This window comes from Corvus cornix, unplaced genomic scaffold (assembly GCF_000738735.6).
Source record: "Corvus cornix cornix isolate S_Up_H32 unplaced genomic scaffold, ASM73873v5 scaffold14, whole genome shotgun sequence".
In the NCBI taxonomy this organism is placed as follows: Eukaryota; Metazoa; Chordata; class Aves; order Passeriformes; family Corvidae; genus Corvus; species Corvus cornix.
This window is the reverse complement of record NW_024108682.1, coordinates 1-18,037: the sequence shown is the minus strand read 5'-3', so window position 1 is coordinate 18,037 and position 18,037 is coordinate 1. Positions and strand designations below refer to the sequence as shown.

At 68.9% G+C, this 18,037-nt stretch overlaps 5 protein-coding genes across 5 annotated transcripts; 4 read left to right on the top strand and 1 right to left on the bottom strand.

Annotated features, from left to right (window-relative positions):
* The first annotated feature begins 2 nt into the window (after window positions 1–2).
* Window positions 3–1,848, top strand: POP7 (POP7 homolog, ribonuclease P/MRP subunit). Its single transcript, XM_039572447.1, is given in 4 exon segments — window positions 3–57; window positions 334–441; window positions 715–1,017; window positions 1,020–1,848. Coding segments are annotated over 4 exon segments (1,026 nt in total). The 3' UTR covers window positions 1,580–1,848.
* A 1,728-nt stretch (window positions 1,849–3,576) lies between these two features.
* EPO (erythropoietin) lies at window positions 3,577–6,570 on the top strand. The gene is given in 8 exon segments (XM_039572446.1): window positions 3,577–3,850; window positions 4,216–4,296; window positions 4,299–4,347; window positions 4,595–4,742; window positions 5,273–5,357; window positions 5,360–5,389; window positions 5,392–5,444; window positions 5,915–6,570. Coding segments are annotated over 8 exon segments (843 nt in total). The 3' UTR covers window positions 6,038–6,570.
* Window positions 6,571–6,952: 382 nt separating this feature from the next.
* LOC120412135 (transferrin receptor protein 2-like) lies at window positions 6,953–10,285 on the top strand. The gene is made up of 9 exons (XM_039572468.1): window positions 6,953–7,016; window positions 7,419–7,488; window positions 7,593–7,798; window positions 8,381–8,569; window positions 8,760–8,894; window positions 9,024–9,129; window positions 9,200–9,320; window positions 9,442–9,557; window positions 10,012–10,285. The coding sequence occupies exons 2-7, from the start codon at window positions 7,456–7,458 to the stop codon at window positions 9,281–9,283; spliced, it is 753 nt and encodes a 250-aa protein (XP_039428402.1). The 5' UTR covers window positions 6,953–7,016; window positions 7,419–7,455; the 3' UTR covers window positions 9,284–9,320; window positions 9,442–9,557; window positions 10,012–10,285.
* LOC120412113 (transferrin receptor protein 2-like) lies at window positions 9,283–14,169 on the top strand. Its single transcript, XM_039572445.1, is given in 14 exon segments — window positions 9,283–9,320; window positions 9,442–9,557; window positions 10,319–10,496; window positions 10,985–11,103; window positions 11,419–11,501; window positions 11,581–11,644; window positions 11,748–11,815; window positions 11,913–11,989; window positions 12,079–12,163; window positions 12,236–12,299; window positions 12,302–12,447; window positions 12,666–12,806; window positions 13,098–13,369; window positions 14,088–14,169. Coding segments are annotated over 14 exon segments (1,533 nt in total).
* Window positions 14,170–14,374: 205 nt separating this feature from the next.
* LOC120412129 (ephrin type-A receptor 4a-like) lies at window positions 14,375–17,742 on the bottom strand (the record flags this gene model as incomplete). The annotated part of the gene is given in 9 exon segments (XM_039572461.1): window positions 14,375–14,477; window positions 14,614–14,799; window positions 14,962–15,082; window positions 15,085–15,211; window positions 15,530–15,677; window positions 15,958–16,175; window positions 16,609–16,856; window positions 17,209–17,322; window positions 17,603–17,742. Coding segments are annotated over 9 exon segments (1,405 nt in total), but the record flags the coding sequence as incomplete, so codon positions are not given.
* Window positions 17,743–18,037: the final 295 nt, after the last annotated feature.

Here is an 18,037-nt window from a genome sequence, read left to right as displayed (position 1 = left end):
CAATGGCGGCGCTTAAAGGGGCCGCGGCCCTTTGTCAAACAGGAGGGGGGCGTGGCTGTCGGTGGGCGCGTTTTGTGGGACGTGACTCCTCCCGTTTGCGGGCGTGGCTCGGGGTGTCAAGCCACGCCCGCTGCGGGTGTGGGGCGCGGCCTGAGGGGGAGGGGGCGCGGTTTCCCCTAAGCGCCTCCTACCTGAAGCCCCCCATCCCCCCGTGCCCACTGCGGGGGGAGGGTTGAATAAAAGGTTTTGCTGAATAAAAGCCCCAAAATGGCGGATTCGGGGGGGCGGAGCGCGTGCGAGGGGAGGGGGCCCCTCCGCGTTCGGCGTAAAAAGACCCAAAACCCCAAAAATGCTGCGCGGCGGGGCGCGGTTTGCTGTGGGTGTGGCTCCGGAGGGGGCGTGGCCTCGGAGCGGAAGCGGCGGCGGCGCGGGACGCGCGAGGTGGGGACGGGGGGGGGACCGGGGGGGTTCCCGGGGGTCTTTGGGGGGGATCAAAGGTCAGGGGGTGTTTGGGGGATCCCAGGGGGCGTTTGGGGGGGCTACAGGGGGCCCGGGGGTGTCGCCGTTGGTTTCGGGGGAGGGGTCACGGTTGGCTTCGGGGGAGGGGGTCTGGGGGTGGTTACGGGGTCCCTGGGGGCGTTGGGAGTGGGGCAGGTCCCGGGGGGCTCGGGATCCACCCCTGACGCCCCCTCCCCGTTTCCCTTCCCCCCCCAGAATGTCCTCGGGCCGCCCCGCAGCTCCGTCTCCTCCCCCGGGGGGCTCCCCGGGCCCCCCTCCGCCGCCGCCGCCGGGGCCCGGCCCCCCGCCCCCCCCCGGGGCTCCCCCCCGCCGCCGGGCCCGGCACCAATGACGTGTTCGTGACGTCACGCTCCGACTTCCGGGCGCAGCTGCGGCGCTGCCAGCGGCTCCTGGCCCCGGGCGGGGGTCCCGGGGGGGGCTCCGGGGAGCTGCGGCTGCACGGGCTGGGCCTGGCCGTGCCCCGCGCCATCAACCTGGCGCTGCAGCTGCAGGCGGGGGCCGGGGGGCCCTGCGGCTCCACGCCAGCACCTCCTCCGTGCCCCTGCGGCCCCCCGCGGCCACCGCGGGGCCCCCCCGCCGCGGGGCGACGGCGACGAGGACGGGGACGGGGACGGTGAGGACGGGGACCCCCCCCGGCACAACTCGGCCATTCACATCCGACTCTGCAGGGAGGCCCCCTGCGCCTGAGGGGGGGTCTCCTGGGAGGCTTCCCCGAGACCTGGGGTTTCTCGAGGTTTTGGGGGGCTCCCCGAGGAGGGGAGGGGGGGGTTCCCCAAAGTCCTGGGGGGCTCCCCGAGGGTTTCGAGGCCACCCGCGAAGTCTGTGGGGGTCCCCAAAATGCGGGGGGCCCCCCAGGTGTCCTGGGCTCCATCACTGTCACGGGGACACCCCAAAGCCCTCCCCCCCCCCCGGGAGTCTCCCAGGTCTGTCAGGGCTGCGGGGACCCTACGGAAAGTCTTGGGGACACCCTGGGGACACCAAAACCCACCGGGGCCACCCGTGGGTCGAGACCGCCTTGAGCTGGGGCCACCAGAAGCCGCCGAGGACTTGGGGACATTGAGATGCCACCAAGAGTTTGAGGCCACCACGAGTCACTGATGGCCACGGGGACGCTGTCACCTGGAGCCACTGACGTTTTGGGGACACGGACGATGCCACCAATGGCTCGAGGCCACTGAGCTGCCACCAACGGGTCGGGACCACTGTGATCTGGGCCACCAGGATGCCCCGAGCCCCTCGATGTCACCCTGAGTCCCCCAGTGCAGCAGCCTCGGGGGTTCGGGGGAGACACGGGGACGTGACACCAAAATAAAGTCGGTGGCAGCAGCAGCGATGTCTTGGGCGGTTTTGGGGGATTTGGGGGGGCTGGGCTGGGGCTTCCTCTGCGTCATTGGTGACATTTGGGACAGGAAACCCCCAGGTGACAATGGGGGATGGGAGGGGGGCACAGGGAGAGAGTCCAGGTGACAACGAGGGGGACTCAGGTGACAAGGAGGGACCCCAGGGGGGAAATGTGGGGACTTCGGTGATGTGGGGCGGGGGTCCAGGTGACACTGGGGACACTTAGACGTCCACGGGGGGTGGGAAAATGAGGAGAACCCAGGTGACAAAAGGGACACCCAGGTGACAGAAGGGACACCCAGGTGACAAAAGGGACCGCCAGGCACCCGGGGGAGCGGCAGGAGACCAGAGGGGACTCCAGGTGCCCCGGGGGACCCCCAGGCGTGCAGCCCTCGTTCCCAGGGAGTCCCTGCCGGGGGGACACCGGGGTGCCACGGGGACACCCCGGGTGTCACGGGGGGACCCGACGGCGTTGGTGACGTCACTGTCGCCGTCCCCCCGCCCCCGCGTGCCCTTTGGCCCCGCTGGCGCCGGACCCGCGGCCAGGCTGTGCGGAGCCGCACGTACGGCCTGGCAGGGGGCCCGCGTCACCTCCGGGTCCCCCGTGTCACCTCCCGTGTCACCTGGGTCCCCCGGGCTCCTCTCCCGAGTCCCCCGTATCCGCCGCGTCCCCTCCCCTCGGCGTGTCCCCCCTCCCGGCCGCGGGGGTCCCCGGGGCCGCCCCCGGGGCCGCGGTGGCGCTGGGGACGGGGACAGTGACGGCGACAGTGACGCTGCCCCATTGTTCGGCCGCTTCCGCCGGCCCGAGGGATCCCGGGATCCCCCGGCCTGGCGCGTCCCCTTGTCACCGCGCGTGTGTCACCGCGCGCGTGTCACCGCGGTCCCACGGCCCCGCGGGGGTGTCCCCGTGTCCCTGCGCCATCCCAGCGGCCGTGTCCCCTCACCCGCAGCCACGTGTCCCCGTGTCTGTGTCCCCATCCCTGTCCCCCCATCCCGATGTCACCGTCCCGTCGTGCGTCTCCACGCCACTTTGTCATCCCCGTGTGCCCCGTCCCCGTGTCCCCTCCTCTGTCGCCATCCCGAGGTCCCCGTGTCCCCCCGCCCCCGTCCCCATCCCGCACCTCCGTGCCCAGGACACTGTCCCGTGTCCCCCCCATCCTGCTTTCCCGTGTCCACGTCCCCAGCTCTGTCCCCCCATCCCTGCCCCGTGTCTCCCCAACTCCGGGTCGCCCTGTCCCCACTTCTGTCCCCCCACCCTCATCCCCGATTCCTCGTCTCCGTGCCCAGGTCCCCGTCCCCCTGTCCTCCCGTGTCCCCCCCGTGTCCCCCTGTTCCCACACCTCCATGCCCAGGTCCCCATCTCCATGTCACCCCCGTGTCCCCCCCGTGTCCCCCCGATGTCCCCCATTCCCACCCCTCCATGCCCAGCTCTCCATCCCCGTGTCCCCCCGCCGTGTCCCCCCCGCCTGGCCGGCGCCGTGGCCGGGGCCGGGGGTGGCCCGTGGCCAGGGGCCGACGTGCGGCGGCCGGCGCGGCCTTTTCCTCGACGGTCTGGGGGGGGCGAGGGGGGAGCGGATGGAACCCCCCCCCCCCAAGGGCCCTTCCGGCCCCGCGGCCCCTCGGATCAAACATTAACCGGGGCCGGGGCCGGGGACGCGGGACGGGGACGGCCACAGCCCGGGCCACCAGGGACCCCCGTGCCATGAGCAGCCGGCGATGGGGCGGCGGGTGAGAGGGGGGGTCCCAGGGGGGCCGCGCAGGGTTGGGGGGGGCTCGGACATCGCGGGGAGGGGGTGGGAGTGCCCCAGGTGTGCGGGCGGGATCCAGGTGTGCGGGGGCAGGGTGGGGACACCCACGTGTGCGGCGGAACCGGGCGAGGGGGGCCACAGGCACCCGGGTGGGGACCCGCGTGTCGCCGGGGGCTTGGGGGTCTCGGGGGGCGTGGAGGACCCGCGTGGCCGGGAGGGGTCGGAGGTCCAGGGGTCCCCACGTGTGTCCGGCGCGCTCAGGTGTCTGGCGGGGACACAGGTGGGGGCGCTCCCAGCAGGGGGGGGTCCTGGGACACCGCGTGGGTGGGGGGTCCCAGGTGTCCGAGAGGATCCCGGTCACTCGGGGGTCCCTGAGGTCACCAGGTGGGCGGGGAGTCCCCGACGTCCCTGGGGACGTTCTTGGGGGCGGGAGGGGAGGCACTCGGTGGGGGGGGAGGCACCCAGGTATCCCGGGGTCCGGGTCTGGGGGATCCCGGCGGATCGGGGGGTCCCGAGCCTCCCTATCCCCGCGGGGAGGGGCTCCCCAGTTGTCCCCAGTTGTCCAGTGTCCCCAGCGGGTCCCTGACCCCCCCATGCCCCCCCCCAGGGCTGTGCGCGCTGCTGCTGCTGCTGTTGGGGGTCCCGGGGCCCCCAGCCCCCCCCGAGGGTCCCCCCTCGCTCTGCGACCCCGAGTGATCGAACGCTTCATCCTGGAGGCGCGCGACGCCGAGCGGGGGCGGTGAGGGGACACGGGGACAGCGGGGGGGGCTGGGGGCGGCGGGGGGCCGTGATGAGGGGGATCGGGACCCCCGGGGGGGCTTGGGCACACAGGGACATCGTGGGAGGGACACCCTGGGGATGTTGGACTGGTTGGAGACAAGGGTGGGGGCACGGGGACCCTCGGAGGGGTTGGGGACACCACAGTGGCTCCTTGAGTGGGGGTTGGGGACACCATGGAGGGGTTGGGGACACCGGGGGGGCCCCAGGGAGGGCTCAGGGACCCCCGCGGGGTCGTGGCGGGGGTGTCACCGCGTGTGTCCCTCCCAGGCTGGGTGTGGCCCCCACTGTGACCTCCCCGAGCCCGTGGCCGTCCCCGACCCCGGCGTCAACTTTAACCTCTGGCGGAGCCTGGACGTGAGTGGGAATGGGGGAAATCCCGGGAAATTGGGAAAAATGGGGGGAAATCCCAGGAAATTGGGAAAAATGGGGGGAGAGCCAGCGAAATGGGCAAAAAGGGGAGGGCGGGGGGGGCGGAGAATGGGACAGAATTGTGTGAAATTGGGAAGAAATGGGGGGAAATGAGAGAAAATGGGGAATATTCGGGAAAACCAGGGAGAAATGCACAGAATCAGGGAGAAACGGGGAGAAATGGGGTGAAATCCAGGGAAATGGGGAAAAATGGGGGGAGGCAGCAGGGCAGAGTTGGGTGAAATGAGGAGAAACTGGGAGGAACGGGCGGGAAATAGGAAAAAAATGTAGAGAAAAACGAAGAATTGGGCAAAATGGGGAGGAACCGGGAGAAATGGGCTGAAACTGGGGGAAGTGGGGAGAAATGGGGAGGGATGGAGGGGGAAAAATCGGGAAAAAAATGTGGAAAAAACCAGGGAAAAGCCGGGGAGAAGGGGGTGTCCCCCGCTGTCCCCTGACCCCCGCCGTGTCGCCAGGCGGGGTCCCGCGCGCAGGAGGTGGCCGGGGGCCAGGCGGCCCTGGCGGCCGCGGTGCTGCGGGCGCGGGAGCTGCTCCGGGACCCCGGGTGCGCCCGAGCCTCGACCGCGCCTACGGGCCGCGCGGAGCCTGGCGCGGCTGCTGCGGGGCTGCCCGCGCCGGTACGGGCGGGTTTGGGGGGTTTTGGGGGGGGGTTGGGGGGTTTTTGGGGATTTTTGGGGTTTGGGGGGTTGTGGTCTTGCGCGGCTGCTGCGGGGGCTGCCCGCGCCGGTACGGGCGGGTTTGGGGGTTTTGGGGGGGGGTTGGGGGGTTTTTGGGATTTTTGGGGGGTTTGGGGGGGTTGTGGTCTTGCGCGGCTGCTGCGGGGGCTGCCCGCGCCGGTACGGGCGGGTTTGGGGGTTTTGGGGGGGTTTGGGGGTTGGGGGGGTTCGGGGGGTTCTGCGACAATCATGGGGCGGTCTGGGGGCTCGGGGGGTTCTGGGGGTTTTGGGGGCTCCTGGTGGGGCCTGCCCTGCTCTGGTCTGGGTTTGGGGTTTTGGGGGAATTTTGGGAGGTCCGGTGGGATTTTTGGGATTTTCGGGATTTTTGGGGGGTCCGGGGAGGGGTCGCTGGCAGGCCCCTGACCCCTCCCCTCCCCCCAGGCCCGCCCCCCCTTCGCCCCCGCCCCGGTGCGGGTCCGGACCCTCCCCCGGCTCCTGGGGGTCCTGAGCCGCTTCCTGCGGGGGAAGGTCCGGCTCTTCCTGGCCGACGCCTGCCCCAGGTGACCGGGCCGTCTATCACTGCCGGAGACAGCTGTCAGTCACCGCCAACAGCTGTCAATCATCACGTAAAGCGGCGACTCACAGTCGGCAACTGTCAATCACCGACAGCTGTCAATCAACAAAGAGAGCTGCTGGTCATCAGCAGCTGTCAGTCATCATCAACAGCTGCCAATCATCACAGACAGCCCTCGATCATCGGGACTGACAGCTGTCAATCATGACAAGCACTGTCAGTTGTCAGTCACCAGCAACAGCAGCAGCTGTCAATCAACAGCCCAGACAGCTGTCAATCATGAGGACTGACAGCCGTCAATCATCAGCATCAGTAGCCGTCGCTCGACAGCACCCCCTCCTCTCCCCCCGGCACGTTGGACGTGCCGGCAGGTGATTGACAGCTGTCAATCATCCTCCTCCCGCCTGAGCGCCCTGGGCTGCCCAGGCCTTGCGGGCGATTGATTGACAGCTGTCACTCAGGGGAGACAGCGCCCCTGAACCCCCCCATGTAACTTAATGCAAACACGAGAATATTTATGAGAGCTGCGCCCCCGACCCCAAAATCCAGGACCCCCAAATGCTCCGGGACCCCCAAACCCCCCGGGACCCCCAAATCTCCCGGCACCCCAAACTCCGTGACCTCCAAACTCCGCGACTCCCAAGCTCTGCGGCTCCCAAATTCCGGGACCCCCCCTAACACCCGCTGACCCTCTGAAACCCTGGACCCCCCCAAAACTCCCCGGTCAGTGGCCGGCTCGGCCAATGGGCGCCAGGACCTGGCGGTGCCGCTCTCGGCCACGCCCCCGGCCACGCCCTCATCAAACACTGCCTGGACACGCCCATTCCCTACAAACCACGCCCATTCCTACAAACCACGCCCATTCCCTACAAACCACGCCCATTCCCTACAAACCACGCCCTTTCCGACCAGGCCACGCCGCTTTTTCGCACCTGTGGGGGCGGGCCACAGCGGGTCCGGCAGCCGCGGGTGAGCGGGAGCGGGGGGGCCGGGATTTTGGGGAGTTTTGGGGGAATTCATGGGTTTGGGGGATGAGAGGGGGTTTGAGAGTTTGGGAGTCACCACGAGGGGATCTGGGGGGGTTTTGGGTTGGAGGGGACAGGATGGGGTTGGGCAGGGGCGAAGCCCGGCCAGGCCAAAGTCCGTCCTTTTGGGGGGGGGTGGGACTGGACCCCTGGGGACCCTCAGGACCCACCCCAAAGACCCCAAAACGCTCTGGGGACCCCCTCGAGCCCTCCCGGACCCACTGGGACATCTCGAGACCCCCCTTGAGGCCCCCAAATCGCTCTGACCCCCTCAGACCCTCCTGAAACTCCCCCCGGGACTCTCCTGAGACCCCCCCGGCCCCCCGGCCCCTTCCCCCCCCCCCAGGACTCCCGGGATCCGCTGGGACTCCCCCCGACCCCCGATGGAGACCCTCAGGCGCTGCTTCCGTGCACGGGTAAAGCCCCCATCCCAAAATCGGGCGGTCCGGGACCCCCCAAAAGGGACCCCAACTTCGGGGACCCCGCAAAGCCCCCCCGGGCCCCCTGACCGCGGGCGCAGCCCCCCGGGGGGGTCCCGTGTCCTATTCCCGCACAGGGACCCCCGGGGGAGAACGAGGAGGAGGAGAGGAGGAGGAGGAGCCAACGGTGCAGCTGCCCCGGCCCCGCCCCCGGCCCCGCCCCAGGCGCAAGCCACGCCCCCAGCCACGCCTCTGGCTCCACCCCTTGGCCACTCTGGCCCTGGGTTCAGCCACGCCTTCCTGCTGGGTACGGACCACCGAGTGACCCCCAGTGACCACCCAGTGACCGCACAGTGACTCCCATTTACCACGCAGTGATCCCCCGAGTGATCCCCAGTGACCCTCAGAGACGTCCAGTGACCCCCAGTGAGCCCCAGTGATCCCTGAGTGACCCCCAGTGACCCTCGGAGACGTCCAGTGACCCCCAGTGAGCCCCCCACTGACTCCCAGTGACCCCCAGTGACCCCCAGTGAGCCCCCCACTGACTCCCAGTGACCCCCAGTGATCCCCGAGTGACCCCCAGTGACCCTCAGAGACGTCCAGTGACCCCCATGACCCCCAGTGAGCGCCAGTGAGCCCCAGTGAGCCCCAGTGATCCCTGAGTGACCACCCAGTGATCCTCAGAGACATCCAGTGACCCCCAGTGAGCCCCCCACTGACTCCTAGTGACCCCCAGTGAGCCCTCCCAGTGTCCCCCCGTGTCCCCAGGTGACCCCCCAAGTGACCCCCCCACCCGAGGACCCTTAAAGTGACCCCCACTGACCGCCATGACCGCTCATTGCCCCAGCCCCTCCCCTGTGACCCCACCCCTCTGTGACCCCGCCCCCAGGGCTGTTGGTGGCTGGGATTGGCCACGCCCCGTGTGGGGGCGGGGCTGCAGGGGCGGGGCCTCTGGCTGGAGGCTCCACCCCCGATGGTGTTTGGGGCGGGGCCAGCGCAGAGGCTCCGCCCCCCGGCCCCGCCTGCGGGAGCTGCTGCGGCGCCACCTGGTGGAGGAGCGGGTGGAGGCCTGGGTACGGTGAGTGGCCACTGACCATTACTGACCACTGACCGTTACTGACCACTGACCGCCCTGTCACCACCTGAGTCCTCCTTGGGTGCTGTGAGTGACCACTGACCACTGACCGTATGCGACCCCCTGTGACCCTTTGTGACCCCCGCTGTGACCGTTGACCCCTGCCCGCTGACCGCTGTGCCCCTGTCCGCAGGGAGGTCAGCGCGGGGCCGCACAGGGCGGGTTCGGGGCGTGGCCGGGCTTTGGCCCAATCGGTGCTGAGCGCCCTGGCGGAGGCGGGGCTGACCCAGGCCTGGAGCCGTCCGCAGCCCCTCCCCCTCCCGATAAGGTAATGGGGGTCGGGGGTCATTCGGGCGGCCTGGGGGTCATGGGGGGTTCAGGGGGTCAAAGTCCCTGGGGTCATTAGGGGTGGTCAGAGCTCATTGGGTGACCCTGGCCCTGTGACCTTTGACCCCAGGGGCGAGGTGACCCTGCGCTGGGTGGGGCCGGAGGGGGATGAGCTCGAGCGGCTCCCCCTTGACCCCGACGCTTTCTGCGCCTGGAGCGCCCCCGGCAACGCCACGGTGAGCGCTGACCCCTGACCCCTGACCCCCGACCGCTGACCACTGATGACCACTGACCGCTGACCCGCAGGGGGGGCTGGTTTACGGCCACTATGGCCGCCCCCAGGACCTGGCCCAGCTGCGGGCCCGGGGGTCTCAGCCAGGGGTCACCTGATGCTGCTGCGGCTGGGGAGGGCAGCCCTGCCCAGAAGGTGAGACCCTCAGACTGGGGGGGCTGTGAGGGGGAGACCCCAACCCTAAAGTTGAGCCCCCAAATTTGGCGGCGGAGGGGCGGATTTGGGCCCCCGATGTCCCCAATGTCCCCCCCCGCAGGTGGCGGCCGCAGCGGGGGCAGGGGCCGTGGGGGTCCTGCTGTACCCGGACCCCCAGGACACGGCTGGACCTGGGGGGGGTCCTGGGCTGGGGGGGACACGGCTGTGACCGTCCACGTGAGTAGGGGAGGCTGGGGGAATATTGGGGGGTCTGGGGTGGACATTGGGAGATCTCGGGGGGTCTGAGGGGTTGGGGGTGGACATCGGGGATTCCGAGGGGCTGGGGGGACATTGGGGGACATTGGGGGGGACATTGGGTTCCTGGGGGGTCCTGAGGGGGACACTGGGGGAAAAAATCGGGAATTCCAGAGGGCTGGGAGGACATTGGGGGGCCTGGGGGAGCCTAGGGGAATTTGGGGAGGATTTGGGGGGATTCCAGGGCGCTGGGGTCAGTTTTGGGGGTGGGAGAGGTCTCTGAGGGTCTTGGGGTCAGATCTGGGGGTTCTGGGGGAATCTGGGGGAGCTGGGCAGGGGTTGGGGGCTCGGAGGAGCCTGGGGGTGATTGGGGGGTCCGGGGGGGTCTGGAGGGGGGTAATTTGGGGAGGGGTCGGGGTCTGATGTGTTCCCACAGGTGCAGGAGGGGCCGGGGGACCCCTTCAGCCGGGGGTTCCCCTCCTTCAGCGGCCGCGTTCCCCCTGGGACCCCCCGGGGTCGCCCCCGATCCCCGTCCACCCCGTGAGCGCCGGCACGGCCGCGCGGCTGCTGCGGTACAGGAGACTCCTCCTCAGATCTGGGACCCGCAAATCTGGGACCCCTCCCTAAAATCTGGGACCCCCTCGAACCTGAAACCTCCCCCAGATCCCCCCGACCCATCTCCCCCATCATTTCAGCGTTTTGGGGTTCCCAACCCCCCAGCCCATCTCCCCCTCCCATTTCAGGGTCCTGGGGGGTCCCCGAGCCCCCCCGCACTGGATCCCGCCCGGGCGGAGCCTGGGGGGTCCCTGCGGTTCCTGCCCGGCCCGGGGGAGCGGCGGCTGCAGCTGAGTGTGGGCGGGGGGACGCAGCCCGGGACCCTCACCAGCGTCTTCGGGGCCCTGCGGGGGCGGCTCGAGCCCGGTGAGGGGCGGGGCCGAATGGGGGGGTGCTCACCTGGGTGTGGTCATTTGCTATGTGGCCAAACTGGGCGTGGTCACCTGGGTGTGGTCATTTGGGGTGTGGCCAAACTGGGTGTGGTCATTTGGGATGTGGCATAACTGGGTGTGGTCATTTGGGATGTGGCCAAACTGGGTGTGGTCATTTGGGTGTGGTCATTTGGGATGTGGCCAATGCAGGGTCATTGTGGGGCGTGGTCAGAGTGGTCACAACATGGGCGTGGTCATGGGGAGGGGCGGGGCCAGAGAAGGGCGAGGCAATGGCGATAATGGAGGTGGATGGGCGTGGCTGAACTGGGTGTGGTCATTTGGGTGTGGTCATTTGGGGTGTGGCTAAACGGGGTGTGGTCCGTGGGGGTGTGGTGGGGAAAGAAATGGGCGGGCCAAAGGGTGGGACAGGTGCTTGGGTGTGGCCAGAGGGGGCATGGCCTCCCTGATGCTGGCCCCGCCCAGACTGTTACGTCATCGTGGGGGCGCGCCGCGATTCGCTGGGGCCGGGGGCGGCGGCCTCGGGCGTGGGCACCGCCCTCCTGCTGGAGCTCGCCCGGTTCTTCGCGCCATTGGCCGAGAGGGTGAGGGGGCGTGGCTGGGCGGGGCTGGGGCAGGGCCGGGGCGGGGCTGGGGCTCTCCAGTTTGGGTAGGGGTGCTGAAATTGGGGAATTTGGGGTCCTGGGGAGTTATGGGGGATCCCAAATTGAGGGGGGGACTCCGAGGGTGTCCCCAGGGTGGGGGAGGGGGAATCAATGTGGAGGGGGCCCAAATGGGGGGTCATGGGGGGGAGGGGATTTCCCTGCGTTTCCTGGGTGTCCCCCACTTTTGGTGGGGGTCTCCCTCACCTCCGAGTGATCCCCGGACCCCTCTGGGACCCCCCCCGGACCCCTCCCCAGGGTTCCAGCTCCGCCGGACACTGCTCTTCGTCAGCTGGGATGGTGGCGAGTTTGGACATTTGGGGGCAACCGAGTGGCTCGAGGTGACCGCGACTCCCTCCGATGACCCCGTGGTGGCTCAGTGCCTCAGTGACCCCCCAATGACCCCTCCGGCCCCCCCAGGGCTACCCCGACCTCCTCCACACCAAAGTCGCCGCCTACATCAGCCTGGACCAGGCAGTGCTGGGTGCGCCCCTCCCCCTCCCACAGCCTGCATTTGGGGGGGGGGGGGGTGTCTCCGCCCCTCCCCACTCCGCTGACCCCACTGACCTCTCCCCTCCCCCACCCAGGGGCCGAGCGGTTCGTGGTCAGGACCAGCCCCACCCTGGTCAATCTCATCGAGAGCGCCCTGGAGCAGGTGGGGGAGGGGCGGGGGCAGGGGTGGGGGAAGAGCGGGCTGTGGGGGAGGGGCCGCCCCCCCAATCACCCCGGACACCCCCCCACCCCAAAAAAAGGTGGAGAGCCCGAACGAGGCCGGGAAAAGCCTCCTGGAGCAGCTGACGCGGCCGGGCCGGGTCTGGGAGAGCGACGTGTGAGTGAGGACACCGGGGACACCGCGGACACCCGTGTCCCACCCCCGTGTCCCTCTGTCCCACCCCTGTCCCCCCCATGTCCCCGCAGGGTCCGCCCCTTGTCCCCTGACTGCGGCGCTTTTCCCTTCACGGCCGCCGCGGGGGTCCCGGCGCTGGAGCTCGGCTTCGATGAGGTGGGACCCCGAGTGTCCCCGAGTGTCCCCGAGTGTCCCTGTGCCACCCCTGTGTCCCCCTGTCCCCCGCAGGCCGTGCCCGGTGGCTCCCGTGCGGCGCTGGGGACCCGCGAGGACACCCTGGGGCGCCTGGGGGGCGGCTGCGGGGGCGGCTGCCCGCCGTGGCCCGGGCAGTGGCCGCGGTGGCCGCCCAGCTCCTGCTGCGCCTGGGCCACGACCCCCGGCTGCCCCTGGACCCTGGTGCGCTCGGGGATGAGCTGGTCCGGCAGCTGGCCCCGCTCCAGGTCAGACCAGTACAGACCAGTATGGCACTGGGAGGGCACTGGGAGGGTGCTGGGGGACACTGGGGCACGTGGGGTGGCACTGGGGGTTCACTGCTGTCCCACCTGGTGCCTCTCTGGGTCAGACCAGTATGAACCAGTCCATCCCAGTACAACCCAGTATAACCCAGTATAACCCAGTATAACCAGTCCGTCCCAGTACAACGGTTCCGCCCCGGCAGGCGCGGGGCCTGTCCCTGCAGTGCCTGTCCTCGGCCAGGGGGGGCGTGGTGCGCGCGGCGGCCTCGCTCCGTCGCGACATGTCGGGATCCGACAGCTCCAACGAGCGCCTCAACCGCGGCTTCAATGCGCGGCTCATGGCCGTGAGTGTCCCCTCTGTCACCTGTGCCACCCCTCTGTCCCCTCCGTGTCACCTGTCGCGGGTGCGTCACCCGCGGCACACCTGGCACTGTCACCTGTCCCCATCCCTGCCCCTCCCGGTCCCCCTGTGTCCCCTCCCCAACCGTGTCCCCTCCTGTCCCCCATCCCTGATGCCCCCATTGTCCCCATGTCCCTCCTGTCCCCTGACCCTGTCCTCCCTGTCCCCATCTCCCTCCTGTCCCCTGACCGCGTCCCTCCCCTGTCCCCCGACCATGTCCCTCCTGTCCCCCCAGGCCGAGGCGTCGCTGCTGTCCCCGTTCGTGTCCCGCTGGTCACCCGTTCCGCCATGTCCTGCTGGGCCGGGGGGGTCACACGCTGCCCGCGCTGGTGGCCGAGCTGGGGACAGCAGGGACACGCAGGGACAGTGCCCGCCTGCGCCTGGCACTGCTGGCCTGGACCCTGCGCGGCACGGCCGGAGCGCTGGCCGGGGACAGCTGGGACTGCGGGGACCTTGGGGACAGGGGCGGCCTCGGGGACAACGGGGACTGCGGGGACATGGGGGGGAGTGGGGACATCGGGGACCACGGGGGGCGTTGGGGACTTCGGGGACAGGGAGGGCTTTGGGGACAGCTGGGTGGCCTTGGGGACATTGGGGACAGCAGGGACCGGGAGGACACGTGGGATTATGGGGACACCTGGGAGCGGGGTGGCCCTTGGGACAGCAAAGGGGACCTTGGGGACAGCGGGAGCCACGGGGACACTCGGGATCGGGGCGGCCCTTGGTGACACTCGGGACTGTGGGGAGAAAAGGGACCCTTGGGGCCGATGGGGACACCGGGGAGCTCGGTGGTGGCCTTGGGGACACCTTGGGGACAGCAGGGGGCACGGCCCCACCCCCCCATTTGCATTGGCTGCGTTTATTGGCTGCCGCCCGGAATTGGGGACAGAAAGGTTCAATAAAAGCACCGGGGGGCCCCACCCAGTGGTGGCCACGCCCACCAACCACGCCCACGCTGGCACCACCCACTCGTGATTGGACCACGCCCGTTGGTGACCACGCCCTCGCAGGCTCCGCCCCCTGGATCGCCCCATCCAGGCCCCGCCCATCGGGTCATTGGCAGGCGGCGCCAATTACTTGGAAAATGGCAGCCATGTTGGAATGGCAGCCATATTGGATTGGCAGCCATGTTGGAATGGCAGCCATTGTCCTGGCAGCCATAATGGAATGGCAGCCATATTGGAATGGCAGCCATATTGGATTGGTGGCCATATTGTCCTGGCAGCCATAATGGAACAGTGCCCATATTGGAGCGGCAGCCATATTGTCCTGGCAGCCGTATTGTCCTGGTGGCCATCTTGGAATGACAGCCATGTTGGAATGGCCAGCCATATTGTCCTGGCGGCCATATTGTCCTGGTGGCTATCTTGGAATGACAGCCATGTTGGAATGGCAGCCATATTGTCCCGGTGGCCATATTTTCCCAGCAGCCATCTTCCTCCCCCAGCCAGCTGAGTCCCTTAGCGCCGGTCCCTGGCAGCCATCTTGCCGTGGGCGGGGCCGGGGGCGGTGTCAGCACTGGGGGTCCCCTTTGGGGGGGCTCCGCAGGCTCTGGGCGCCCTCCAGGATCATCTGCTGGTGCCCGGCCAGCGTCACCCCCATGCGCAGCAGGTCCCTGGGGGACACACGGGGTCACCATGGGGTCCCTGCGCCCCCCACAGTCCCCCAAAAGCCTCTCCACCCCCTCCCTCGCTGCGGCTCCAGCCCTGCCCCCCACCACCCCCACCATCTGTGCCCCCAGCCCCCCGTACTCGCTGCGCAGCCGCGGCAGCAGCTCCAGCCCGGTGACGCCCGCGCTGCGGAACGGCTCCTCGTACCCGCCCCAGCCCCAGGCCCCGCAGCCACTCCCCCACCGAGGGCCCGGGGGGGGCCGCGGGGGCGGGCCCGGGGGAAGTGGCCCGGGGGCGCCGCGCTGCTCCAGGCAGGCCGGGGAGGAGCTGCGGGGACAGAGGGGGGGTCAGAGCCACGTCTTGGGGACACCCTTCCCCAAACTCCGGTGTCCTGGCACCCCCACAACTCAGGTGCTCCGTGTCAGCCCCGCCCACCCCACAACCCCAACCCCAAAAAGTCCTGGTACCCCCGAGACCCTCCCAGCGGACCCCAGCATCCAGCGCCCCCCAGGTGTGTCCTCCCCGCCCCCCCGCTCCCAGCTCACCCGTGGGGGTTCCGGGGGGGCCACGCGGAGGCTCTCGGGGCGCCGGATGAGGCGGTCGAGGCGCGGACGATGTGGGGGAAGGTGGGGCGGGCGCTGCGCTCACGCTGCCAGCAGTCCAGCATCAGGCGGTGCAGGGGCGGGGGACAGCGGGGCGGGGGCGGCAGCCGGTAGTCCTGCTCGATGGCATTGATCACCTGGGGACAGGTGAGGGGACAGGTGAGGGGGGACAGCGACAATTGTCCTGCTCGAAGGCCTTGATCACCTGGGGACAGGTGAGGAGGATTTGGGGGAATTTGGGGATTTTGGGAAGGTCTGGGGGACCCAGATTTTGGGGTCACTCCTGTGCTGGTTGGACACGTCCCCGAATGGCAGCACCTTGTCGTGTCCTGGGTTTTGGGGGAAATTTGGGAGAACTTAGGGATTTTGGGAGGAGTTGGGTGCATTTGGGGATTTTGGGGAAATTTGGGGGTTTTGGGGAGGGCCGGGGGATCCCGGATTTCAGGGTGACTCACGTCCTGGTTGGACATGTCCCAGTAGGGCCGCTCCCCGAAGCTCAGCACCTCCCACATGACAATCCCGTAGCTCCAGGCGTCGCTGGCCGAGGTGAAGGTGCGGAACGCGATGGCTTCGGGGGCCGTCCAGCGGATCGGATCTTCCCGCCTGGCTCGGGGGGACGGGGGGGTCAGGGGACCCCAAAACCCCCCAGGAAACCCCAAACTCCCCTGGGAAACCCCAAACCCCCCCTGGTGGCCTCAAATGTCCAGGGGGGCAGGTGACACGAAACCATGAGACCCCAAAAACCACCTAAATCCACCCAAACCCCCCCTAAAACCACCCACACCTCCCCAAATTCAGCAGGGACAGGTGGGACACCAGTGAGGCCCCAAAACCCACCCAAATCCCCCCAAACCCTGGTCCTGAGGGGGTCCCGGGATCTCACCAGGGAGCTGGTGTAGGTGGGGTCGCTGTCCCTGTCCCGTCCAGCGCCCGGGACAGGCCGAAGTCGGACACTTTGCAGACCAGGTGAGCGTCCACCAGGATGTTCCGGGCGGCCAAATCCCGGTGGACAAAGCCGGCCTCGGCCAGGTAGCGCATCCCAGCCGCGATCCCGCGCAGCATGGCCACCAGCTGGAGCGGGGACAGCGTCCCCTCCCGGCCCTGGGGACAAGGGGACACCGTGGGGACACGGCAGGGACACGGCGCGGACACCACAGACCGTGGCCGTGAGCTGGAGCAGGGACAGGGTCCCCTGGGGGGGGACAGGGACATCACACGTCCACAACGTCCCCAATGTCCCCAAATGTCCCCCAACGTCCCCGAATGTCCCCAACGTCCCCGATGTCCCCAGTGCCCCCAGTGTCCCCCAGTGTCCCCCAATGTCCCCAATGTCCCCAATATGTCCCCAATGTCCCCGATGTCCCTGATGTCCCCAATGTCCCTGATGTCCCCCAATGTCCCCAACATCCCCAATGTCCCCAGTGCCCCCAGCGTCCCCAGTGCCCCCAGTGTCCCCAATGTCCCCAATATGCCCCCAAGCCCCCTGATGTCCCAATGTCCCCAATGTCCCCGATGTCCCCAGCGCTGTCCCCACCCTGAGGAAGGCGTCCAGGGCGCCGTGCAGCAGGAACTCGGTGACGATCATGGCCGGGGGCCCCGCGCTGACCACTCCGCGCAGCCGGACCACATTGGGGTGGCGGAACTGCCCCATGCGCGCGGCCTCGCGCAGGAACTCCCGGCGCTGCCGCTCGCCCGCGCCCCCCTTGAGGGTCTTCACGGCCACCTCGGCCTCGGGCTGGCCCGGCAGGGACAGGCGGCCGCGCCACACCTCGCCAAATTCGCCTGGGGGACCCCGAAATCCCGATAATTCCAGCCAAAAACCACCCAGAAACCAAATAAACCCACCCAAACCCCCCTAAAGACCCCTAAAACCTCCCTAACACCACCCACACCTCCCTGAATTCTCCTGCGGGACCCCCAAAGTCCTGATAAATCCACTCAAAAACCACCCAGGAAAGGTGAGATACTCGTGAGACTCCTAAATCCCATAAAAACCACCCCAAAACCTCCCCAAATTCGCTGAAATCCACCCAAAACGCCACCCGAATTCAACTGGGACAGGTGAGACACCTGCGAGACCCCAAAATCCCCCGATATCGCCCCTGAACAGCTCCCGGGGTGCCCCGGGTGCCACCTGCGCCGATGACCTCCTCGATGGTGACGCAGGTGACGTCGATCTCCTGCGCGAAGTCCCTCAGGGCCACCTCGGGGTCCTCGTAGGTCAGGGGGTCGATGTAGAGCTTCCCGCCTGGCGGGGGACAGCGGGGTCACCCGGGGTCACCCAGGGTCACCCGGGGTCACCTGGGTCATTTGGGGTCAGCTGAGTGGCGCGGGGTCACCTGAGGTCACGTGGAGTCACCCCGGGTCATTTGGGGTCATCTGGGGCCACTTGGGATCACCCGGGGTCACCCTGGGGTCACTTGGGGTCATCTGGGGTCACCTGGAGTCACCCGCTGCCACCCCCCACCCCCGTGGAGACACCGGGGGACTTTTGGGGACATCTGGGGACATTTTGGGGTCCCGCTTACCGAGCCCCCCAGGGGTGGGGCCGGGGCCGCGTCGCTGCTTCTCTGCCCGGAGCCGCCACCGCCTGCGGGGATGGGGGGAACACGGGCATGGGGACCCCCCCAGGGACCCCAAATCCACCTCAGAGATCCCCCAAATCCACCTCAGAGATCCCCAAGTCCACCCCAAACCCCTCCAGCCCCCTCAGGAGACCCCCAAACCCCCCAAATTCCCCCCAACCCCCCCAAATCCACCCCCAAACCCTCCCCAAGCCACTCAAGAGACCCCAAAACCCCGCAAAACCCCCCTAAATCCACCCCAAATCCCCCCAGGAGACCCCGAAACCCCCAAATCCCCCCAGAGTCACCCTGGGATTCCCCCAGACCCCTCTGAACCCCCTCAAATTCCCCCAAAACCCTTCCTGGGACCCCTCAAATGCCCCCCAACCCCCCCCGAGA

Excerpts from the sequence above, each read along its gene's own strand:
- LOC120412135 (XM_039572468.1), top strand. The coding sequence starts at position 7,456 with ATGGAGACCCTCAGGCGCTGCTTCCGTGCACGG. Across the intron at positions 7,799-8,380 it reads CAGCCACGCCTTCCTGCTGG|GGCTGTTGGTGGCTGGGATT; the intron begins GTACGGACCACC and ends CCCCGCCCCCAG. Across the intron at positions 8,570-8,759 it reads CGGGTGGAGGCCTGGGTACG|GGAGGTCAGCGCGGGGCCGC; the intron begins GTGAGTGGCCAC and ends CCCTGTCCGCAG.